General features: G+C 37.1%; 1 protein-coding gene across 1 annotated transcript; it reads right to left on the reverse strand.

The window, feature by feature from the left end:
* Positions 1-267: 267 nt before the first annotated feature.
* Positions 268-26,183, reverse strand: KLHDC1 (kelch domain containing 1; the record flags this gene model as incomplete). The annotated part of the gene is made up of 12 exons (XM_010024130.1): positions 268-450; positions 762-814; positions 1,140-1,224; positions 5,207-5,279; positions 5,994-6,106; positions 11,231-11,289; positions 17,420-17,503; positions 19,636-19,719; positions 20,586-20,664; positions 22,407-22,525; positions 23,476-23,593; positions 26,116-26,183. Coding segments are annotated over 12 exons (1,110 nt in total), but the record flags the coding sequence as incomplete, so codon positions are not given.
* Between the last annotated feature and the right edge of the window lie 1,024 nt (positions 26,184-27,207).

Raw genomic sequence — 27,207 nt, forward strand, 5'->3', positions numbered from 1 at the left:
TTTGTGTCATGTCACCTTCAAAAAGAACAAGTTGTATGGACCGTCTCATTAAGACCATGGCAGAAGTTAACAATATATACAAACAGTTTTATCAGGTTCCTATTATGCAGAAAACAAAAAGAGACTTCCATAAAAAGGATTGCTTTGTTCTCAAACTTCACTTAGAAACTCAGCTAACATACAGTTGTTCTGTAGCTTTAGTAAAGTTCACAAACAAAAGACTTTACTGTATGCCGTAAATAAACCCAAGTGTTCAACAGTTTTGTTGCCAGTGTTCATGTGGTGCTGAGTTGACTTTGTCTCTCAGTCTCAGCTTTCTTCTCTTGCCGGTGGTTAACTGCAGCCCAGAAGGTTATTTTTTTCAGCACTTGCTGCAGAAGTTTGGATGGCAAGTATGGTATTTGGTTCTTTAGGAGAGTTGCGTTTTTACCAATGCAGTCAAGACACAACCTGAAGAAGGAAAAAAAAAAGAGGAAAAAAGAATTAGATTTAAGTAAATGGTCTATAACCTAAAGCCATAAGAGTGACAACTTAGAAAAGCTTATGTTGTTTGCAACACTTCTTGTGCCTGCATGTGCAGGAGAGTATAATACAACAGTGTTTAATCTGCTATGGACAGCTGTACATGGCATGTTTCAATTATTACTAAGCTAATTTCATATTTTACCTGCCTATGTAGGATTACACAGTTAAAACCCACATGTAAAAGCATGGTGCCGTAAAGATTTACAGAACTCCATGTGTCAGTGGCCTCAACTCACCTGAGAAGTGAATAAGGTTGAGTCTGAAATATCAACAAGTCACTGCAGTGACCCTGAGCAACGGAAAAAATGAACCATTAAAATCAGGAATGGCTTATCTCAAACATTGCTGTTTTCTACATTAATGTAACATTTACAACCACGTGCCTAATTTAAAATGGGTAATATATAATTATTTATAAATAATATGAATAACAAATTCCTTTTAATGAGCCCAACACGAGCAAGGAAAAACCCTTCTAAATTACTTTCCAAGAACACCTGAGGTCACATCTCTCACCACCACATATCAATGAACCCCATACCATCACCAATTTTATTGTTTGATATAAATTTTTATTATCATAGTGCTATAATTTCATTATTCAGTTTACTGACTGTGTCCATGAAATGCAAGTCATCTTTGCTTCCACCAAACACCATCACTTCTCCTTCTTTTCCAAGGCAGGCTGTATGCCACAATCTAGAAATAAAATTTTAAGTAGAATTAGTGATCAAGTGACAACAAGCGGTTGTGTGCTGCCAGCAAAACAAATGTTAAAACTAAATGCTTTTAAAAGTTTTGGAGAAGCATTAAGTTTACTTGTATGTTAACCTCTTCACCTCACATAGACTCTCCTCCATTCTTCACATTCAATTTCTTCTGAAAAGACTTTTGCTATAAGGATATAGGTTCCTTTTTTGCTATAAGGATAAAGGTTCCTTTTAACTAAAATGGAAAGGTCACTTTTTTAAAATCCTGTGATTCCATTACTTAAGCACAGAGCCTTGAAGTCTTACTGGCCTTGCTACTCACCCAGAAGAATCTTACAATTTTAAGTAATGGATTTTACAAGTTGCTCTGTGAGCTGCAGAAACAATAAAGCCTGTTCTTTATTGGCCTGTGTCATAAGAAGGGAAGGTGACCTTAAAGTATATCATACCATAAACTATGATGTTACTCATTTCTTTAGGAGTATAAAAGGAGAGAACAATGTGAGTATCCATCTTATGAGAATTTTGCTGAATGATTACATTTCTTGCAGACCAAAATATTTTTGTCATTATTTGACTCTTCTGATATGTATAGTTATATATACTTTGTGTTATTTATCACTACTTCGAGAAAGCGTTACAGTGGAAAATTTTTAGAAAACAAAGTAACTATACAAAACAAGCATTTGCAAAGAACAGCTTTGTTTTCCTTTTTAAGATTTTCCACTATTTCTTTATTTCATTACTACAATTCTAATGGCTATAAGAGTGGGGGTTTTCAGTACTGACTCTTACCCCAAACACTAGGATGAGAGCTTCAGAACACGGGTTATCCTGTTTCAAGTTTTAAGCTTCCCCCCGAAGTTTCCTGGGGATCATTTACTTACATCATGCCCACATGTAAATTTTGTGAAATGCATATAAAAGCACATGGTATTTAAACCCCCCCAAAAAAACAAAACCAAACCTGACTTGAATAATCTTACTTTAACAAAGATTCTGCTATTTCAGCAGTTACACCTTACTAGATTTATCTTTTATTATTAGCAAATCAAAATCTGTAATTTTTCTACTGGTGTATCACTACTGAAGTAAGCATCACAAGATGATTATCACCACAGAGCTCTGGCCCTTTAAATCTACTTAACCACAATAATGTGCACCAGTAGAACGTTCACACAAAAGTAAACATTCTCACTTTCTTACTCCATTCATATCAGTAATTATTCACCATCCTCCTCAGGCTAAACTGTATCCCACCTTTTCTCTTCCTCATACCTGTAGATAGATCTGTCTCTGCCTTATCTGCATTACGAAAACTCTGGCCTGGACTTCGTCACCGAAGAACACTGGGAAGCCTTTCCTGCCTTGATTCTGTTGACATCCTAGCTCGCAACCTGGGGCTTTTTCTACAGACTGACAAGAGTTTTTGTCCTCTCACAGCTACTCTAACTTAGCACCTAAACATTCTAACAAAACACATTAATTACACAGATGCTGAACTGATGTAACCTTTTTACACAGCTCTTCTAACTAGAATAGCAGAATTAAATTGTAATTAAAATGCTAGGAATCTGTAAGTTAAACATAAAATTTGTTCCACATCTTAACTTATGATGAAAAATGTTAGCTGAAGTACAACTGATGGTCAGAAAGAAAAAGAAAATATTTTCTACCAATACAGAATCACAGATCTATAACCTGAAAGACAATTTTTTAGAAATTATTAAAAATAAAAGTTGAAGGAAATTAATCTTTACAGAATTTGAGGAGGGACTCAATTTTGAATAAGCAACAGGAAAATACATGAATGCATATGTGACATACTGTGCATTACTATAAAATAATAGAAATATATAAAAGAAGTACACATACATGTACTATTGCCAGTGCATTTTGCATCCTGTTGTAAAGTCATGAGCAACAGAACTGACCTAAACCTTTTTCAGTTGTAGAGATGCTGCAGTAATCCCATGTAAGTATAGGGATATAATTATGGTACAAGTAAGCACTTCACACTCATCATAGTTCAATACAGAGAAATGCTTTTGGTATGGCCTCTTTTATCCATGCTTCCAGGACTTCCTGAGAAATGCTGAAGTATTTTTTTAGTTTTTTTTAAAAAGGGGAGCAGTCATTTACTTCAGTAAACAATTAGGTCAATGAAAGGCAACTCTCCTCTGCCTACAAAGTGCATACCAAAACCTTGAGGTGGTAAAGAACCACAGGACATGTTTGGACTTGAGGGAGTTCTGAGACTCTTGTCAGCATGTCACCCAAAAGCTTTGTTCCCTTTGGGGAGTCTGGGCTGCATGTGCAGTACAGTTCCCAGCAAATTTAGTGGTGTCAACCTTAGGAACCCTCTTTGGTGCTTCTGCTGCAGCAAGGAAGGTGGCTTGTTCAATAGCCTCTCTGCCAGCACAGCCAAGTGACAGTTCGACTTTGCAGCCCAGCATGGGATCTGCCCTTGAATTGCCTGAAAACCACCTGGGGTTTGAGAGTCACAATTCCCTACATCCAGCCCTACTGCCAGAGGTTATTCCAGCTTAATTGCAGAGCAAAGGCTGAGCTGCAGCTCCCTGAGTTGCTGCCCGCAGAAAAAACATATTCAGTCCCTTCCTGATCCTTTTTCATGATGCACTAGTAAAAATAACTACACAATTCCACTTCAGCAGTTAACTTTTATGAGACCATCCATGTAAAGAACTGAACACAAGGACAGACGTGATCCTTGACTGCTAATGATGTACTTTAAGGCAGTTAAATGATGTTATTTAAGGCAGTCATTAGTCCCTTTATCTATCAGTTCCCTAATTGTAAAAACACAGAAAATATTCTATGAAGCTAAGATATATGTTTATTTGGGCTTGAAAGAGTCTGAAATATAAGAAAGCAGAAAACTTGGTTTAACAGTGCTCTTATATTTAAAAGACACCCTAGAATAGGATAAAACAGGAAAAGAAAATTAATTGAGGTAAAGATATTTCAGTAATATAACAACAGAACGTAAGGCAGGCAGCATGCAAATGCCAGACCAGAATTGTACACTATGCTTAAAAAAAATAATCTATAAAATTGTGCTGAGAGTACCTGGGTGAATGTGTAGAATGACCTCCATGAAAAACTGAGTATTTAATATCTACAGCAAATCAATTCAATAGTGTTTATGTTACAAATACAGAGAATGTTTTAAACACTGTGTTAAAAAATAGTCTGTGCTCTGGTACAGCAAGCACCTGTTTTCAGTGGCAGCTTCAACATGAAACTTGCTTTCTTTAGTCAAAAAGAATCTGTATTTTTCTGTAGTCTGAAACTAGAGGGAAGTGATACAGAGCCTGGAAGAGACAGTATTATTGTTCATACTGGCAACACATTCTAGAAGTGGGTCATTCTGGTTGGCAGTTAAGACCTTGAAAAATTATAAAACTCCACAGTCACTTAATGTGCTGTTTAGTACTAAATTCAGTTTTGCAAAACTGTAATCATAATTAGGTGCTCCTGCTCAGGGCAAAAAACCAACCAACCAACCACAAACAACCAAGTTAGTTTATAATACTTTTAAACCCTAAAAGGTGCATCAACATTTTCATGGTTCTCTCCCCCATGTTTCTAATAATGTATCAACATTAATCAACCTCTATTATTCACATAGGTTATTAATTCCTCAAAGTTATGTGATTACATATTCTTGTATAAAAAAAAATTTGGCTATAGAACACCAGGTTAGTTGGACACCCAGATTCCTCATCACAAAAAAAATAATCTTTCAATTCAAGTAAGCATCGACTATAACGAATACAGAAAGTTATAATGTTGTATCAGGTATGAAGGAACATAAGTTAGTAAAGCAAACCACAGTAATTTTCTAAAATATTCTTATACTATAGCTTAAAAATACTGTTTGGTAATTTAAAATTACTTCATTTTTAAAAATGCTTATATTTCAGCAAACATGATCTATTTTTGTATACCTAGGCCTACTCTTAGGCAAATGGGTAAGTTGTTTCCATCCATTTGTTGTAATGCTGTGAATCCAGCCATCACCTACAATATAAGAACATACATTAGCATCTTTTTCTGGGACCTTTTGTATTTATACAAAAAACTCTGTGTTCTAAGAGCACATTATATTAAGATAACAGTAACATCATCATGACATTAACTTGCATCTTTTCAGTCTGTAACTTAACCACTCAGCCACAGAAAGCATGGAAATCTGGACTTAAAATACACTTTTTTTTTTCTTGATATATTGAGAAAATCACCTGCTCTCAGTGGAATATATCTGTGACACTCAAAACTATTTTCACCGATTTCACATTTTTTCATGAAAAGAAGTTGCCTTTTCTAGAAAAGCAACTCAGTATAAGACTGTTCTATTTCCTATTTAACATTTTGTAGCTGTGATTTGTTACTCATCCAAAAATCTACATTATGTTGATATTACTATTTATATCTTCTCCATGTAATTGCTATTGATATCAAGTTACCCCTTGTTCATATCAAAAAATGAGACTCTTGCCTTTATTCTTTTTAGATGACAAGACAGTTTGAGGAAAGATTTATTATCGTATGTTCCCATTGTACTACACAATGAATTTCTATAAAAATAATAAAATAGCTAGAGAAATAGTCAGTGCCATGAAAATTCTGTAGCAAGATTTAGGTCAAAGTTGTTTAAGAAAGACAGCAAATGTGCACACTACATGAGGTTAGTACTGAAATGTACCACAGAATCATAATCTCTAAATTACTTACTTAAAGGAACATCATCAGAACTTAGTCCACCAAAAAGAAAAAGTCTGTCATCTCCTATAGGAGTCAACGTGTGCCAGGATCGATCTTTCGGTTTCTCTCCGCTGATACTAATTCTTGGTGAAACAAATAAACAAAAACAAACGTTTAAAGAATGCTGAAAATTAACCTGCCAAAAAATTTAACAATTTAGTTTGTCACAGAACAAGCCTCGATATTTTCCTGGTGAAACTGCACTTAAGCAATCTGAGTTTACTCTTGAGAAGAGTAGTGTTCAAATCTAAACACAGCAACTTCCTGTAGTAACTGTTCTCTGAACAAATGTCTGAATGTACGTTTCAAATGTCAGGTATGTACGTATCAAATGCAAGGACAAAAGCATTAATTGTTATTTTGCTTATTTTCTTAAGATCACTAATGCCACTACTTAAATGTACAACTGAAGCCACTTAGGACAGTAAAGGATGGACTACATATTCAAATAAAGTGCACAGAACATGAAGGTAAACAGACTCAGTTATTTGAGATAAAACATAATGAATCCTGAGGGCTACAGTCTCTCTTCTAGGAAAATTATCTTAAATGATGCAAGAACTGTGGCCTTACCTTCTATTCAAAAGCTACTATCTCTTCAAACATTGTGCCTTTTAACACAATAGTGAGTCACCCAAATTTTGAGATAAATTTTAGTAAAAAGTGGAATTCTTAAGTACAAAACAGATGAAGGTTTATTATTCAAGAAATTTGCTCATGTTACAAAAATACAGATTTGATTTTTGTTTCATTTTAGCTACACAGTTAAGTATGCTCGAGATGAGAAAATGAGCAGTAAAGAACCTGAACATAATGGATTACCTGTAGTGGGTGGCCTGAATTCACACCATTTAGCTGTATAACTAAGTTTAGGCATTTAGGTGTACAGCTGTCTCAGGAGGATCCCAACAGAACCAGCACATAAGAAGGACCTCCAGAGGGCATCAGCCCACCTAGTATCTCAATACTATGCAAAGAGGCAACTCCTGTTGTGAAGTATCTGAAGTTACACACAAAGTAGTCTAGGCCACTGCATACTCAATATGTCCTCATTTTGGAAAGCTGGTGGAAAAAGCAGGTGCAAACACTTACAAGCTCTCTTGCAGTGCCCAAATTTTAGTGGGAGACTGCCCAGAGCAGGTAAGAAAGAAATGTTCAAGCCAGGTAGACTATATCTCAAAGAACCAGTTACTTTTTAATACGTCCTCTTTGCTAAAGTGAGGTCAGTGTCATATACACAGATGTGTACTCAATCTACAATATGAACAGTGCAGTCATCTGTATTTCCTTTATCATCAGTGAAGAGAAACAGGTCCTTCGAAAGAACAACTCTTGATTTATGTTACATGTCTGACTTAGCAGCAGTTGTCTTGTGCTCAAGAAGTGCCTGTTTCTCTTAACTGAGCACAGAGGAGGCCTGGGGTGAGCAATACAGGCATCCGCAGTTCAGTTAGAGGAATTTCACTGCTGGTGACTGCTAAGCAGTTCTCCATCTGGAAGCAAAGACTGAAAAGCCATAGCTAATTAAACTGTGATTGCAAAACTGTCCTAAATTTGGCACTGAAGTTGAAGCCAAGTCACAGTCTTTGAGTGCCTGCTTTGCACAACTCTTGTATAAGATGCTTCTAAAATTGGCAAAGGGGCACACTGTGCTGAGATACAACCAGCTTTGATGTTTAGAAAACTATATACCAGATACAGATGGGTGCTAACATTTCAGTCTTTCACACTACTGATACAAAAAATTATCACAGTAACAGATATGATATTGAATGTTTTGAATAACAAATCAGTAGAGCTCAGGGAAGGCAAAGTAACTTCTGGGTAGTGGCAAACAAATATTGCAGTGTCATGCTCAAATATATTCCTGAATTAGTAGAGGTTAATATTATGCAATTCCTCAAGAAACCTGCATAGAATTGCATAAGAAAAAAACATCAAAAAACTCTTGACATGACTGGTTAATGAGAAGCCATGGGGCTTTAAATAAAATCATTATTGTAGTTGGAATTTTTCTTTCAGAAGATGTCTGATAAGTGAATTTGAATGCAGGACTGTACAAACCAAGTCCTCCTTGCTCTGTATTTTACAGAACTTCAAACAACTGCAGTTAGTTTGTCTTGGTCAGCAGAATTCAGACAGCCAAAGTTTTTAATCTATATTAAGTCCTCAAGTCTTGTTTGGTGATAATTCACATGGGCAATCAAAGGCAATCTCTCTGCAGCTGCAGAATGGCTGAGATAATTCTGTTATCAAGATAAGAAAGGCTGCATCCTGCCCAATTTTTAATTCATTATTGGATCAGAAATTTCAGTAGAATGGAGTCTAAAGCATTGCATAAGAAAGGAAAGGTTCCTTGCAAGAAACACCTAAAGGAGAAAATGCTTACCCTAACAGCAAACAAGTCTAAAGGAATTTCCCCACCTGTAAAATACTGGAATGACATTAGGGCTTTTTAGAGGGAGTTTTCAGCTGCAAATGGATTGTCCAATTAGAACTATTCAACTGGTATTCAAAGGATGTAGTGATTTTTCTTTTCTTTACACTCTCAATACATAACTATATTGGCCTCCGCAAGCGTTTCTTTGCTATATAAATTTCAGACAAAAAAAGAAGAAAGAAAAAACCTCAACTACCTGTTTACTGTCTTATTTTATGATGTTGTCTGTGGAATCACACAACTTTTAGGACTGAATTCTTTGTATTGGAGATGATCCCTAGAAATGCCCACTTTCTAATACAGCCACCACTTTGATTTTATGAAAAAGTGTAGCCAGAAATAATTTTCCAAACAAGTTGTGCAAAGACTAACTATAAACTGGAGTAAAAATGTAAATACTAATTTGAGATTGTCCTGAAAGATGCACTGATTTTTGCCAAGTAATATGAGACGATTTTACCATAGTAGGTAATTATTAGTCACAAATAAATTATTCGGAGGATACATCATCTAGCCCTAGGAAATTACCCTTTCCATCCCCCCAGTTTGCAGCTGACAATGGATCAACTAAATTCAGCTAAATTCTGCCACCTGTGATTAGCCTGAGTTTTATTTGCCCCAAGATCAGTCACTTGAGTAAGAAAAGAACAGCACTCAGGCCATGAAGCATCCTGCAACACCAGCCTTTGGTTAATTACCCCTCTAGATACGAATAAATATGAATGCTTTACCACCTGTGAGATGCCACCACAGCAGCAGACACTCTGCAAAGACTTTTTTTTTTTACCTCCTAACCTCTTAAATTTATTTTTTTTAAAGTCTTTCCCCTCCTCCCGCCCAGTTTCTCAAAGATTCTGCAGAGATGCTACAGAATGGCTGGACAGTAGGCTCCTAAATTTATACTGATCAAAGTCTCTACTGAATCATGGGTAAGTCTTGTGAGCTATTCTTGGATCACAATATAGATATAATTGAGTATGGAACAATCTTAGTTTTTAGGAATCTAGGCTGCATTTAGTGTTACTATCTTTAGTCTAAGGATGTGTGTCTATACCTATGAAAAATCAGTCTGTTGTGTTCAGGTGAAGACCAGAGAACACTTTTAAAAACTTCAGTATTATCTTTCAAATGCCAAACAAAAGGGAACACTGCCTGAAGACTTAGAACTTGGACATCCCTCCTTCAGGGCTTGAAATTCCTTTCACTGACTTCTCACTCAACTGTCCCAGTTTTCCTTTTGAAAGGTGATAAAAAGCAAGCAAACAGCAACTGCTCATGCAACAACAACAAAAAGTAAGCAGCTAAAGCAATAATCTGACTATGCTATCATTTAGGAAGAGCACTGTTAATTCTAAAACAACCAGCAAAGAAAAGGGGGGATTAAACTGATTAGTTAACTATAAATGTTAACTGAAGAGATCTTTGAAAGGACACTGTGGGATGACTTTGTGCTGCTCCCATCAGCAGCACAAAGGAATAGATGAAGGATTGTGCACTTGCAGCCCAGAAAGCCAATTATATCCAAGTCTGCCCCAACAGAAGTGTGACCAGCAGGTTGAGGGAGGGGATTCTCCCCCTCCACTCCGCTTCTGTGAGACCCCACCTAGAGCACTGCATCCAGCTCTGCGGCCCCCAGCACAGGAAGGACGTGGATCTGCTGGAGCAAGTCCAGAGAAGGCCATGAAGATGCTCAGAGAGCTAGAGCATCTGCTACGGAGACAGGCTGAGAGAGCTGGGCTTGTTGAGCCTGGAGAAGAGAAGGCTCTGGGAGTCCTTAGTGAAGCCTTCCAGTGCCTGAAGGGGCTGACAAGAAAGCTGGAGAGGAACTTTTTACATGGGCCTCTAGGGAAAGGACAAGGGGGAATGGCTTTAACTGACAGAGGGGAGATTTAGATTAGATATAAAGAAGTTGTCCCCTATGAGGGTCGTGAGGAACTGGAAGAGGTTGCCCAGAGAAGCTGTGGCTGCCCCATCCTTGGCAATGTTCAAGGCCAGGTTGGATGGGGCTTTGAGCAACCTGGTCTAGTGAAAGGTGTCCCTGCCCATGGCAGGGAGTTGGAACTAGATGATCATTAAGGTCCCTTCCAATTCAAACCATTCTACGATTATTTCTACTCCTTTGCTTTGCTCTCAGCTCAGAGAACCCGCTTGGTGTGGGGCATATCAGCAGTCTGATTAACAGGTGATTAATGTTGTCCATCATAGGTGTATGAAGCACATAAAGCCCTGGAGCAGGACGAGTACTCAGGAAAGGTGTATTTCATGGTCTTTTATGAAATTACTGTTAGGTTACCCCGAGAATAGGAACAGAACAGTGGTTATCACCCATTTATCTCCCGGTTTATCACCTAGCAATATGCTTTTACTTGATTTTTTAAGAAATTGTTAAGATGCTTATCTTAGATGGGCTAAGATCTTTCCCCAATCTGTACCATAATCAGCCAAATATAGACAGTAAAAACAGTATTCAAAAAGACATCAAAACTAAAATTCCATATGGATAAACGTACCAGTCTTGAAAATTAAAATGTTAAATCACTACATGCTGTGCTTAAAACAGCATCATCAACGCTTTGGTGCGGAACAGAAAAAGCTTAGTAACCACTATAAAATTAAATTAAATTGAAGTCACAATATAACAGCTGTTAAAATAGTCCCCAAACTCCCATTCTCCTCTTGGAAAAGCTACAAAATTAGCAGTGGAACTATTTAACAATATGTTTCAATCTGCTACATTCAACTTTAAATGCTATAGAGAGATACCTACCTTCCAGACCAAGTCCAAGTGTCTAAATTCAGGCAGTGCAAATCATTCATTCTAGTTTGCTAAAACAAATAAATAAAATCCCAGTTGTGTTATATTAAACAAACAATGAGCAAAGTATTTCAGCAAGGCCTTCCCAGGTCAGAATATTCCAAGTAATAGCATTTTGAAGAAAACTATACCCATGTGCCTTAAACAACACTGTACTGTGTGGCAGATGAAAAGCATTTCTCCTCAAAAAACCCATGCAACTCTCAAAAAAGTACCTGACAGGAATATTTACAGTCATGCAACGGCACTATGGGGCAAATTTTAGCTTTTAGTAGTAGTTTAATAGTGAAGAACTATGTGATATTCAGTTCCTGCAAAGGTATTCCAATTTTCATCCATAGAATTCACAGTAGGTAATTGCAGAAGGTATAAACACTCTACAGATAGTTTCCTCTCATTATTTTTCTTTGCATTCTGACCAGAACTATGCATCCTCCTGCCTGGTCACTTATTCCTTGAAATATTCTAACAGGTACTGTACTGTGTACATGACATCCCACAGAAAGTTTGTCACATCTGTGTTTTTTCTCTTTTCCAGAAGGCAAGCCTTTTCACAGAGTTACTACTAGCAACAACAAGGTTCTATGACCCTTCAGCATTTGCCATAATAAAATGTATCAATAAGAACAATGGGAAGTCAATACACTTGCATATCTGCCTGTGTTTTGAGATGAAGGAGGTAAGCGTCTTAGAAACATAAAGCGAGGGGGGAGAATATAAGAATTTCTTTGCTTTAGATTGTAGCAATATCTTCAGTGGCTCTCAATACCCTTGACTGGTATTTGTGATTCCCCTAGGTACTACAAAACAGTATCTGAGAAGTAGGGAAATATATTTTGCCTTACCTTACAATTTCTTTTCTCCTAGGGTAGTACATAGATCTATTAGAATAAGTCTTTCTCCAGCTTGCAGATCCTTTGAGGCAGAAACTAGACTTGTCATTTAAGTCAGAATAGAAGTAGTTTTACCCCCGAGGACTCAGCCAGTTAGTGAGCTTGAGAGACTTCCAAAGCTGTCCATCAGAGCTATGGAAAGTCTCTCAGGGTATTTCAGGAAACAGCAAGGTTTTCAGGATAGCTATGGCCTCCTCTGATCAAGTATGTTCTAGCCCTTTTCTGTCCTAGGGAAGAGAATGTTAACTAGCATTTTGGAATGCCTTCAGACAGGCCAGTAGGCTAAAGAAAAGCAGAATGTGAGGGCTTTTATGCATCGCCTGGGAGACTTTACCCCTATAAGAGGGTGGATGTAACAGTAAAGCACAGTCCAGCTGACAGCTAGTGGAACAGATCTGTCTTCCATGGCAAGTCTATCCAGTTTCCTGCTCCCTCAGGTGGCTTTGATGGAGATGTGGAACAAATTATACAAGCAGAAAGCAAAATGCAGTTACTGAGTATCTTCTACTGTACCTGTACACGGCTAAAAACTTAGGGGTAGGGTGATAAAAAGCAACATCCTAGCCTCTAGAACTAAAAAAACATTTAATCATCTCAGAATAACATAGTTCTATATGGAGGACATCTATTAAAGAGAAGGAAGAAAGAAAATTGCTGTTATGATGGAAATTTTGGTTTCAAGAAGATCCTGTTCAAGACCTCCTCGCTGACTTTCCTTTCCTAGGCATTAGGCAGAAGACGGAGTAGCTTTCAGTTTCTTGGCCCCTGGGAAATCAATGTATTACAATCTTTACATTCTCATGATTCAACAGACTGACAGATGCATAATTACATCAATCTCATTTTGAATTCAACACACAGCATCAGTTGGACATTTACGTCTTAAGATTCAGTCCTTTAACATAGCTTTGACAAATGAAAATGCCTTTCTACCCGACCCTTATTTTGGAAACTATAGAGCACAGTCAGCTTATAGTATAGTCACTTGCCACATGCAAAGTTTTCTTGCAGTTTCTCATGTATTTCTAAATGCTACCTACTATATTTAATCATTAATCCTAAGATAATTCTTAATTGGCTTGAAAGCATCAAGCCTCATAAGAGGGTTTACATTTCCCTTTGAGCTACAGGGACTCCTTAGACATCCTACTTATCTATAGCATGTTCATTTATTTGCAGCCCAGTAAACATTAACCAGGATCTGCTTTGTCTCAGGATTAGCTTTTTAGCATGATCAAAGGCATTAAGGGTGACATATTTACTGCTCACTGCTGTTACAGTAAACTGTGCAGCTCTCCATTCTGAGATTTACAATCAAGCAGCTATCACAGCTCAAAATCTTTGTAAGAGAAGGACTGCAGTTCAACATATCTTCTGATCTTCTGTGACAGAAAGGATAACAGGAAATACAAACATGCATACATTAAGGTATCAGATGTCTGAAGAGCTGCTGGAAAGACTTATTACTTCATCATCCTTTATATGAAAATTTTCCACTTAAATCAAACATGAGACTTGCATCAAATTTTGGACTAACTCTCCTTCCTTCCCACTTTCTCCCATTTCTGTTTTTTCAGGGGCTTACCTGGAGGAACAGAGTCCACATAATACTTCTGAGCCTGTTTTCAAATGATTCCTGGTACAATTGATTTTGATCATCATCATCATCTTCTTTAACCAGTTCTAGCTCCAAGTTTGGAAAAAGGTGCCCTTTCCTCCCAGAAAGGTGAATAGGAGAAGCCTCATGACACTTCCTGGCCCTTTCTGGTTCCTTGTAGAGCCTTTTCCCTGGGAAGATTTGTATTATGGTGAACTAGAAGGAGAAGGAGGAGCAGAGCAACCCTGTATTTGCTCCTTACTTTATGGAGAAAAGCAAGACTTCATCCTTTGGGGAGGAGTTACTCCTGCTGTCAGGAAATGTAGTGTTTTTCTGATGTCTTTAGCTTTCCTTTCCTGTTTCATGACTTAACATTAATTCCTCAAGCCCCACTGAATGTTCCCTACCCTTTTTAAGTTTTCTTTCATTTATTTCTAGAATAGAAAATTAATCAATAATACTCACTAAGGTGAAAATCACACTTGCTGCTCTCCCACAAAATTAATATAGCTTTCCAAAATTTCGCTCTTCTCTGACATTGTTCCCAAGCGGTTTCACTGAAATTTAGCAAATCATTATTAAGGAGCTGATGCTACCTAAGGAAAAGAAAAGCCTTTTACAGATCAAAGCCTTCTTGCATTTCTGAATCCTATAGTAAATAGTCAAGAGTTAAATAGAAGCCAGAGGGCATGTCCTCTCAGGGCATATCTAATCATGCAAGAGCACAGTGGAGAAATGACAGGCAAGCTCCAGTTTACTAATAATTTCACCTGCAGAGGCTGCCTGAGAACCCTAGCTTGAGTTACAAAGCAGTTCAGTTGCAGCAGGCACAGTGCAGCAACCCTAACTAGTCTGTACACAACCATCAATGCTATTCTGTTTCTGGGGTGAAGACCTCTGCGTCAGAGAGATAGCCCTTGCTAACAAAAAGCCCCAGGGAGCAAGGCTTTGAAGGCTGAGGAAGTGTTCAGAAATAAACGGTAGGCAAGAAGGTCCTGAGCTGCATGTTTACTTCTTCACATCTAGGTTTCTTTCCCTCTCACATCTGCAGGCTTGCTAAATGAGGAGCAGGATTTGGTTCAGCTGTGGTTAGCAAGAGAGGAAAGAGCAAGTCCATAGCAGAGGCACAGGGCTCTTAGTCTGGCTAACCCCAACACACAAGATTCAAGCAAGACTAGATACTTTCTCAATCTCTCCTAATATCCTATTATTTCCTTAGTTATTTGCAAATCAAGTGTGTCCAAATCTACAGTTCTGGAATCTACTTGTGTGCAGTTCTCTGAGTCAGAGAGCAATAATTCTAGAGATTGTGAGCCTATATGGAAAGGCCACATTAACACATAATGAAGAATGGTAAGAATAAACAGAATCAATTTTGATTACTTTCTTTTCTAATTGCTCCGAAAATGTACTTAGGTAAAAACTTTCCTGCAGCCGTAGGAAGCAACAGACTGAAAAACTGGCTGGATGTTGCGTGGCCATTCTGAACATGCCTCAACCTGTATGTCTGATTTCTGTCTGAGCAAGCAGGAGTAAGCCATTTTGTGATATGACTGTAGTCTTTGCCTGAGAAGAACACTGCATTCAAGTACAGCTTTTACAGCTTGAAGAACAGGGGATAGGGAACAAAGTGCAATTTTACACTGTTTTATTTGCAAGTATTTAAGAATGCAGGATTTAGGTTATGGCAGCTTTCCAAGATGAAGTTGGCAAATGTTCATTGTAGGGCATTTCCAACCAACAGTTAATTCCTTCTCCTTCATGTAACAGAACTGTAGAAACACAGCACTGAAGGCTTTCAAAAGCTTCTTCACTGTTACTTTTCATAGTAGTAGAGATAAAAAGCATCAAGGCTCATCCTCTAGCTGAATATGATTAAAGGCTCTAAATTAGCTGTAGGTAAAAAGAGCTAAAAACTTAAATTAAAAAAAAAACAAACAAAAACCAGAAGAGTACAGTATACAGTACCTTAGGTTTTTTTACTTGCCTTACAGAATCTGTTTCTCACATTCCTGAGTAGACTCCAGCTCATACAGAGACCTTTAAAAATACTGTTTTCTCTGTGCTTTTGCATAGAGTTGGTACACTTTCCAGCCCATAAAGAAACTACCCTTGCAAAAAATGCACTAACGATAAGGGAGCCTGCATTAGTTCAAACTTCCTACCACCATCCCTATTTTCAGACATAAAACAGGAATACATTTTCTGTAATGGATTGTTGTCTCAGACTTAAATTCTTATATTAATACTTCAGCAGACAAGAACTCAAGAGAAAAATCTTGTACTAGTAAAATTAAGTGTGTTGCTGAGAGGTTTTAGTATCCTTGCTTACCAGTGGTGGCTTCAAGTTTGTTTGGTACAGATTTTTTATTTTTTTTTACTTTTTTTTTTAGCTAAAAAGAGCTAGGAAAGGTTATTATTATAGAATAAGAATCTAGCTTCAATTTAAATATGCACTGACTACATCCTATACAGACAGCTCTTGCTGTGCTTTAAGGGACAACAGACTTAAGATACTCCCAGTGTATTAAATGGTACAGTCTTGGATTAACTATCAAGAAAGGAAATACAAGTCTTACTCTTGCTGTAAAGAGCTTATATTGGATCCACAGAATAAAGCTGTTAACACCAATCTCTACGATATGCTGCACACATTCTGCATCACGGGCACAGAGCATGCTAAAGGTAAAGACTGAGACTGAAAAACTGACATTCAGAGAGCAGAGAAGCTTAAGAGGACTGGAAAGACCTATGCTTGCAGTAGCCTGTGCTATCAGGTAACATGCTGCAGCATCCTGTACCAGCTTGAATATACAGACACTAATAGCTCTGTATGCAGACATCATAATCACATGCTGCTCTTCCAGACGTCTGTATTTCAGTTACTTATGTGCAAAAAATGGCAGAAGTTTAAATTATAAAGCCAAGTGAAATCTGTTATTTCCTACCTTTCAACATGACATATTGCAATTGTAAAGATAAAATACTGTCTCCCAACAACTATTCTGGACTTCGTTTTCCCAGAGGTAAAAGCATCAAGGGTATGAGAGATGTATATATAATTGACTGTTCTTACACATTTCCTCTTTCTTTAGCTGGGTGTGGGGGGAAAGGGGAACACAAACTAAAATCCCAGTTGTATTTACTGCTTGCTAGCATTTCATTAAGTGAAATGGGGGAAAAATAAAGCCAGCAGGTTTGATGTATCCATCTGCTATGCTGTAGCAAGCCCAGAATGCCAGCGTCTCATCATTTATTTAAACCTGCTCTGTCAGCAGGCTTGCTTTTGCTCCACTCTCAAAGAACTGTCTCCTACACAGGTGACACACATGACAACCCCTTTTGTTGACTTATAAACACTGGCATTTACCATAGAGTCATCTGGTTTTTCCTTTTCTGGGGACAGTGTATGCTTCATCATTAATACTACAGACAGAAAAACAGACTTTCTTTTGTAAGCTAGAGGGCGATGAAAAGGAGCATCCTGGATTCAACACCCCTAACATACAGGTTAGGCCAAAGACATTTTGGATTTTTTTTCTACTACAAAGTCATTTGCCATTGAAAAAAATAAACAAACAAAGTCAACAAAAACCAGCCTGCCAAGAAAACAGTATTACTGCTAATAGAATGTTTTAATTAAACACTAACCAGCACTCGTCCTCCAAAGATGTAACCTTTATTTCCCAGCACAGCACATGTATGAGCTGCTCGAGGCTGAGGTGGATCTCCACCCTGAAAGAACCAAAATAAGATCCTTCAGAACATCATCAAAGGGTACTGGTAAGTCAGCCAAGGATAGTAGTAAGTCAGTAACACAGACACTGCAAATATAAGGCCAACACGCATCAACATGCTGACAGAACTGCAGCTTTAATAATGAAATCATTTGTAGTCATGTCCAAAACTCCACAGACACTAAAAGACAGGCATAATTGCCAAGGACAGCTTTAACTGAGTTCCCTCAGTTGCTAATGTTTAATATATTCCCTCTTGGTCTGATTTATCATTCCTTAAGTGAAATTCAGTTAATTGATCTTTAATTCCTAAGCATAAAACTACAGTTAACACATCAGTTATAGTTGGTATCTGCTATGCAGTTTTATTTTTCCAAACTGCAAACCATCAGGAACTGATACTAAAATCTCTGGAAATCAGAGCTTAAAATTTCATGTTACATCCAGTAGCCACATGCCAAAAAGCCTTTCCTGTGTAAATCAGAAATAAAGACAGCAAAATTGGCTTTTACTTTTCAATGGTAATTTCTTTTTTTTTTTTCCATTTAGTTTTACAGGAATTTTAGACATCCTATAAAGTCCATAAAATAGTGTCAGACGCTCATATTTTACATATATATATTTTATATATATATACACACACTTCTACTTAGTTCTTACATAAATTGACCAGTATTTTATTAACCTTTATTGTATATTATCATATTAATAACAGTAAATATAAACGTGGACATTACTATTTTACTGGGAAAGCAAGTGTACATGATCTTTTGGAAAACTATTAAAAGTCATGTATTTGCTGGAGAATATCTGATCTGTTTATTCTACCAGTATAGCATGACTGAGACAAATTTATTCAAAAGACCTTTCAACATTAACTTCTGAAGGGAATACAACAACTCCTTATACACAAAGCTCAAAATAACGAGCGTATAACCTTCACATACTAAACATGTATCTTTATGCCAAAAAGAAAAACTGAAGGTCTAAATAGCAATACAGTGTGTTTACTATCTCTCACCCCTTGCCTTTAAGTCTGTGAAAGGTGAGCCAAGGGAGACTGGATTTAAAGACCACTATTGTTCTTTCAGCCTGATATACTATCCTTCACACTGACGTTGCAGCTTTATGAAAAGGGGGAAGCAGCAGAAAGGAAGAAATCTCCTGGCAGACTTTAATCTCTCATGTGGCCAACTGTCTGTTATCTGTGACAGGTTATCCATGTTGCAGATTAATTATACACAGATACAGGCATCCAAATGGCTTTATATGAAAACAGTTCAGTTTGGCACTGTTAAAACCTGTGTTTCTACCACATGCTCCCCAAAGACCTTTGCTTCATTCCAGAACCCTTGGCTAGGTGTGAGGCAGGATGAATACGGAGCTGGCCTGGGCTGGGTGTGAGGCAGGATGAATACGGAGCTGGCCTGGGCTAGGTGTGAGGCAGGATGAATACAGAGCTGGCCTGGGCTAGGTGTGAGGCTGGATGAATATAGAGCTGGCCTGGCTCAATTAATGGCTGTATTCCAGCCATGACATTCTTCCAGAGCCAAAGCCCTGGCAGGGCCTATAAAGATACCCAAAGTTGGTATAATCATAATCCATTTCTGCAGGACCTGAGCTTGCTTTGTGCAGAGCTACACCACCTCCACACCCTGTTCCTCAGCCCTACTCCGGTATTCCTACTGAATGTTTTCCTGGAGCATTCCAGTTCCTTGCCTTTCCAATAATGGAGCGCTGACAGCAATTTTATATTCCCAACAGTTGCTTTAAAGCTTGAATACAAAACTTTATCTCAAAACTATCCCCTAGATACAGAATATGGTATCATCCTCTAATGTACCCAGATTTCTAATACCTTTTCTGAAGCTTACAACTATTTTTTTTGCATCAGAACCACTTTATAGAAAAAAACCACACCTAATAACACCCTGTGGAGAAAAAAGAAATTCGTACCAGTTCTGAATTTTTCACCTTGCAGAGGCATTGAGTGTCCCCAATTCATGTTATAAGCCTGAGCAACACTAAGCGTATTCAAATTACCTTTCCTCAACATCAATTTCTAGAGCACAATAACTATTCAAAATGCAGTAAAATAACTGTGTTGAAAGACCAGACAAACACACTCACTCTAATGGCTGGTTCAGACCAAGTTTGTGTGGTTGTATCAAAAACATGAACATCATTGTGCCATCCCCAGAATATCTGTCCTTCCTAAAAGAAAAAAAAATTAAAAATAAGTGTATTTTATTTTAAAATCTTTGTGCTTATTAGATACAGACCCAGAAGTGATCCATCAAACAGAAAATGCAGAATTTTATTAAAAGAAACATGTTAATATTTTTCATAATGATGCAGCAGCTCAAGTCTAGTTGAAGGACAACAGCGTTCAGGAATTTTAGGGCTGATGAGCTTTTGAAAATGGGTTTTGGGCACCAACATAATGCACTGCAGGAGACAAATTTACCTTCCAATTTTGTGGGTAGCATACCAAGAAATAAATAATTGTACAAAGTAATACATTTCTGTAAGTCAGTATTTAACATTTGATGTAAAGATCTATACTCCCATGAATGCATATCTGTTTCTTATTAATTCATGTCACTAAATACTGTATTCAGTCTCCTTTCTATTAACTGTAAGAAATCTTATCAGGAAACTAACTAATCCAGACATCTCAAAGTAATGGCATTTACTCGGCATAACAAATTAAAAGAACTTAACTGAAAGTATTTGTCAGTTAGACTTGTGAAGCTGTACATTCCTTATCATTACTTCCAGGAAATTACTTCTAAAAATTTCTGGGAGTTCTGTACTTAAATAATATGTCTTCAGAATTAAAATACTGCCTTTGATTCTGCTTTGCCAGCATTTTGTTTCACCGAACTCAAAGCTTAGAACTGGCTACTTGGGATACACCAAAGAGCCAACACTCCCAATGTGGCATAGCCAAAATTTCAAATCTGAAGTAGAAGCTTCTTAATTTGCATTTCTGCTATAAATAAAAAAAAAAAACAGTCAGATTGTCGTACTTACAATCAATAAGGACAAAGCACTCTGAATTGTGACCACTCTCTTACCCAAAATGCATCATGGACATCAAAACAATCACTCAGTTCATTATGCTTCCTACAGCCATAGCCACCAAAATATATTAGCCTAAAAGAACAACAATAAAAATATCTTCAGTTGGCTACTTTGTAAATAACATTCAAATGAATAAGCTGTAATAATTTATTTCAGATTTTGGTTTACCTACTGTACTAGTAATAATATAAACAACTTAAAATATTTCATATTGCACCTAATTACATAGCAATCCTTACTAAGATGAAGGTAACAGCTACACTCCTCAACAAGCTTGACAGAAATCCACATAAGTTAGGAAGGAGACTTCAGATACCCGGGAGTCCCTATTCTCTCTTTCTTCATCCACAAACTTATTACGGTTACATTTTCAGTCACGAGTCTCCACCTGACACATAACACACAAGACTCTGAAATGCCTAAGCTTCTGCTAGAATTCCTGCCCTTTTCTGTTGAAATTCCTGTGCTCCTGCAGTCTTTGCTAGCCTTCTGTATACATCTTTTCACAAAAAATGTTCCCAAGGTTCTGCCCACAAACTGCTTATGACCCACAAAGTTTTTCTGTACTTATAAAGAGATTCTTTCAACTAAGCACTACTGAACATTTTGCATTGCAAGTATTGTTACACACCTCCCAGCCTAATATTCCACCCATGAAATGGCCATCCATAAGTAATGGTTCCTAAAGTTTTGTTTAACTTCAACATTTGAGGATATTTGGTATAGTTGTTAGTGATCTTGGGAGAAGGCAATTTAGGAAATGATAGGGTGGTGAAGGTCATTCCAGACTGACATTCCTGGGGAAAGAGAGTTACTGAAAGCATTGTGCAATACACCAAGACATCCTGATCTGCAAACTCACATCTTGTGAAATTTTAACGTCTACTTTTGAAAAGGTGCGTAGCTTGTCCCCAGATATTGTTAAATGAAAAGGTTACACTCTGCCACCTAAAACAGGTGATTTTCTCAGTATGCAGATTACATGATACTCTGAATAGATGAATTACATTTTTAATAATCTCGTATTAAAAGCTTAGAAGTTGTTCAAACATACGTAATTTCATACATCTTGCAGTTAAATTTGAATTACAAACCCAAGACAGAGTACTGAGAGGCATTATACAGTTTATGCAAAACCTCTTTAGATGTAGATTCCGGAAACAGATAAATAATTTACATTTTATAGTGCTCAATGTACATCGTATTCTTGTCTACAATAACCTTTATAATAAATCACTGACATCTCACTTGTGACTAGATATCTAGACAATAAACACTATCTGAAGGAACATATTTATTCTCAGAAAGTATTTTTTCTCAATACTCAGTAATTTTTACAAACACAAATACCTAAGATGACTTGATTCTTATAATCACTGAAATGCTTTTGCAGCTGTCAGCATCTGTAGGCTATTAAGTATCTTTGAAAATGTACTAAATATATTATTGCAGGTAATAATTTAATGTTTACGCAATGGAACAAAAACAAACATCATTTTTATATTGATTTTTTAATATGTTAAAATTAAAAATAGAAGTAATAGATGCATAATGATTTTCACCTGAAGCCTCAAAGCATCCCACAAACTTCTACTAAATTTCCCACCCCTCTCCTAAAGTGGGTTTATACTTACCATTAATTCAGCTCACATGTGAGAAAACTCTGGTAGAAAGTTGTTAGGAGAATTACACAAAATCCCACAGCAAGTCAAGCTAAGAATTAAGAGTTTCATGAATCCCAAACCTGCGGGCTCTTCACTTTATAGTACTTCCTCTCTGCAATTAACACATATTAAATATTCTTAATGTGTTACCTGTCCTTATACACCCAGCAGGAAAGCTTGTCACGTGGTGTAGGAGGTTGACCTTTAAAATTTGTAATTTTTTTCCACCTATAGGTTCCATTTTTTGTTCGCAAATTAACATAATAAAGCTTAAAAGAAAAAAATTACAATATTTTCAGTATAAATGATGTTGAAGAATCCAGCACAAATCACCAACAAAAAGAACAACCCACTACCCCCAGAATACACTCATTCCTTTGAAAACAAAAACCAAAAGGAACTGACAGTGAAGTTTACAATATGTAGCAACATAAAGGAGATGAATATACACAAGAATACACAGTTAAAGTGTCAGAATTGGCAGCAAGGTTCCTTGCCTTCACTCAGCCAGACCAGACCAGTAATATCCCGCTCTTTCCACAGTCAGCTGAAGCCTTGCAAAATACTTCTGTGAGACAAACAGCTCAGTTCAATTCTACTGGCAGAACTGTCAGTAGTTCCACCTAACCTAACCAGGTAACTGCAAAAATCAACAAGGCCTGTGACAAGGTACTGAACTGAGATCTGGTTACAGGCTCCATTTCAGTTATTTTCTAGTCAAGACTGAAGTCTGACTTCATTTACACTAAATGCTAACACAGCTCATTTCAGCTATTTTGCTATACCAGTCTTCAGTTACAAGGGAAACAGGTAGCTCTATTTTAATGTTAATTATTACCTGATTAGATAAGAAAGGTAATCACTATTAAAGAGCAAAAAGAAAAGTGATATTCTGAGATCAATTTCAATTTCGACTGCCAAGATATTAAAAAAATAAAACTAAATTGAGAAAGCACTGGCAGTTTTCAGAAATAAATATATGAAGTTTCACATAATGGATCTTACTCTGAAGCTATGATTCAGTGAAAAATATGTGGAGTTGAACATTACTACAAAAATTAAACGTTTTTTGTCAGTTTAAAAGTATACTTCTTCTACAAAAATAAAGCTTTTCCTTAAATGTCTCCTTAATTCGAATGTAAAGTACACCCGACAAAACACCAGTGAAGTCAGCAACATTATTCATTCAAATGCAGTATTAAAGAAAATAATACAATACCCGATTACTGTATCCTTTATCATCAAATCCACCAAATATGTACAGCTTCCCATTAATGCTTGCCCCACAGCTTCCTGACATGGAGGTGGGTAACTCTCCTTCCATTAGGTGCATTGTCCTGCAATTTAGCACATACATTAAGCCTTACAGTGCTGCTTTCACATCTGTTAAAGTTAACAAACCTAAACCAGACAAATTAATGATTTTTAGACTTAAAGCTCAAAGTTTTGGGTATAATTAGCACTAGAAAATATAGCAGATACATGAAGTCAGCCTTCTGTGTTCTAAGACGACTTTCATATGAATACTGTGCCTATGCTTATGAAGCATCTCAATTTTTCTGAAGTTGAAGCCCATCTTAGAAGAGCATTCATAGAGCTGAAACATGAATTATTCAAAACCTGGAAGTACTATTAACTCCAAAAATCCCTGAAATTATAACATGGTATTGCTGTTATTTTACAAATGGAAAACTGAGGCAGAAGTAGAAATAAAGGTCAGAAGTACTCCCTAATTTTCATACTCCACTCGTAAAACTGCATTTTCCACTGCACTGTAAAATGTTTGATAATGACAATTTTAGCAATGAGTTCTCTGTTCTGCAGTAGCAGCAGCAGTTCCTAACCTTTCCCTTGCTAGTCTCACCTTACAAACCAGTAACTTCCTGCAATGTAAATTGTAACATCACACATCTCAAGCACTACGCAACTATCTGATTAAACTTGATTTCTCCTGGAATCACGAGGCTGAGCATTCGGCCAAGACTGTGCTTAGAATCATCACCCCACACTGAAAACAGCTTCCCCAGAATCTCAAATTCCTACAGAAGATAAGGACCTGCACTGCCCTCTCACACCTACATGCACAGAAGACATGATTTATTTCAGATTTCCACCTTGTTGCCATTCCTTCAGCCTCTCTAGATTTAGCAGCCAAATCCCAGTCTCTCTGTGCTGGTGCTCCAACTCCTTGCCCCAGCTTTTGCCCCACAGTTTCTGGTTGAAGCTTCCGTTCCCTGCCATTCCCACGCATTTTTCTCAGCCCTCCACCTGATATGACTCTGTGCCCTCCACCTGGGTCCTTGACCCAGTCTCCCTCCTCAGTCATTGCCTCCCATCTTCAAAGCCTGATTCCACTTTTTCTTCTCTCTGCCAGTTCTGATATCACCACACGTATTGGCCCAGCCAAATCCATTCATACCCTTCTAATACATCTGTGTCTAGATCAGATGCCTTCATTATCTATTACTGGTAGCTAAACAGAAGAAAAGGATTCCTACAGCTTTGAGTTCTGACGCTTGACCTTACCCCAACCTAAAAGAATTGGAGGCAACCATCAAAAGTAAAAGCTTCTTATGCACTAAATCACCAGCTGTGAACAAGGCACATGTAACCTGTCCCTGCTGAAAACAGCAATCACTAACGACTGCTCAGGGCACTGCTCCCAGTACCTTTGTTCTGGCACTGGCACTGCCACAGGCTGGCCCTCCTTCCCCTTCTCTGCTCTCCCTCTCATTTCTGCTTGTTTCCATGTCATACTGTGCACTCAGCTGTATGTGTACAACTGTTTGTGCTGCAAACAGAACAAGATCAAGAACAGATCCCGGTTAAAAATAACCGTGGAATAAGAAAAGTTAAATTTAACTCAGATCACTTTCCTGATCCAGTTTCTCGTGTGACCATATAAAGAGGTGTACTAGACCACCGGTCCAGGAATACCAGGTGTGAAAACCGAGAGAGTATGAGGTTGCTTTAGCCAACCCTTTCACCAAAAGAAAGAAGCAGCAAACTGCAGTGTCAGTGAGGGTACAATCTTGAAAATGAAAAAAGACTTGCTAGAACTTCACAGCTAACCATGTGCAAACTGTTGTTTTTGAAATCAGTGACTTCACCACACGCATGTGGAACTTTCTACATACTGTGAGACACCTTCCTGGTCTAGCCCTCCTCCCCTTTTTCCTCCGAATTGTTACTTTGAATATGGGTATGCAAGAAATACATAAACAGTGGGAGACTAGAAATACAGCTAGCAAAAAACACATTTAAGCCCAGATGGGTACTACTTCACCAGACTGAATGCAATTATTGTAATAGAAAACACTGAAAAACTTTAAAAAGAGGTATTGTTCTCTCTCCCTGCATGTGACATGCAAACATAAAATGTGCGGATAAATGGCTCGTGATGTGAAAGGTCTGGTTATTTTATTTATGCAAATACACTCAGAACACAAGAAATAACAAAAAAAAGGTCACCGTAAATAGATCAAGAACCCAAATATCCAATGTTTAAATATTCCTTTTAACATAAAGGTTAATGCATGGAGAACTAAGCCAAAATAAATGCCTGAATAAAATACACCTGTTTTAACATCAGAGCCTTAAGCCAACAATTTCAAATGTTCTGTAAAAAAAAAAAAACACCCAACCCCAAGCAATTATACTTAATGAATTAATGTGTTTCCTAGGGTTAATTTGCAAGTACATACGTCTGTCCTTCAGTCTTTACATTAAACATCTGCTGTTTAAGCTCCAGAGAACATGACAAATAACTCCTGTACCTGAAGTCTTTTTACCGCAGCTAACTGTAATTTATGTGAAGATTAACTTTATATATTATTTAAATGTAGAGGATGCAACTCACCATAACCCACTATCTATTTCATAGATCCAGAGCTCATCATTAGGCAAATAAACTTCATTTTCTTCAATTGACTAAAACAGAAAAAAAAAAGATAATAATGCAAACGTTGAATATACTATGCATTATACACCATACATTTTAAATTTAAATACCAAATCATGCTACTTAGCAACACAGAATAATCTTAAGGAGATAATTTATTACAGCATAAGTCATACCCCAGCATTATTGCTCTGATCGTTACAATTTTAAACAGGCAGTTCAACAATGCTAGTATTTTAATTTTATGCTAGAAGTTCAAAAAAGATGCTTTTCACTTTTTGAAGCTATTAAAAATACTGCACTAGGCATTTCTTGATGGCACTGAGCTTTGCTGATTGTTAATAGCATCTTTATTCACTCAGTTTAAGGTGTGAAGATTATAAAAATATAAGTTTGGTGTTTCAGAGGTAGTGAGAGAAGTGTTTCAATATTCAAAAAACGATAGGAATAAAGTAACCAATTTGTAAAATTAAGAAAATAGCACAGGTGAACCATTAAGTCATAACAAAACATACACAAATGCTATTAACAAGTAGCACAACAGTACTATAACATGACCATGAATTTAAAAAAATAAAAATCTTGAGAGACTGTCAAAAATATTTCCTTACTCTATTAAAATGCTGTTTCTAAAGGAAGCATTTTTTCAGTTACTGATGTGATCACTCTGAGCAAATTTTTCTGTACTCTTAGCCTTCACACCTCCAAATACAAAAGCATCAAAGCCAAGCATCAAAGTATTAATGCTGTTCTTCACATTAAGGATATTTTCCTTATTCCACAACCCCTCTATCTTTTACAGAAACTGAGACTGTTCTGCTTTGTAAATCGGTAAAGAACACAACAACTAAATAGAAAGTTAGAAAAAAAGTATGCATTTTGGAAATAAGGAACTTAATTCTTCAAGGCCTACTCATTAAAGGCACAGATTTACCAGCTTAAGGTTTTGCCAAGAAAGATGTGTAACAACATAAAATCAGACCAGATTTAAAGCTTCCAAAATGAAAACACATCATCTTTTGTTTAGCAAGACACTTTTAATTAGGAGGC

Source organism: Nestor notabilis, unplaced genomic scaffold, assembly GCF_000696875.1.
Source record: "Nestor notabilis isolate BGI_N333 unplaced genomic scaffold, ASM69687v1 scaffold20421, whole genome shotgun sequence".
Lineage (NCBI taxonomy): Eukaryota > Metazoa > Chordata > Aves > Psittaciformes > Psittacidae > Nestor > Nestor notabilis.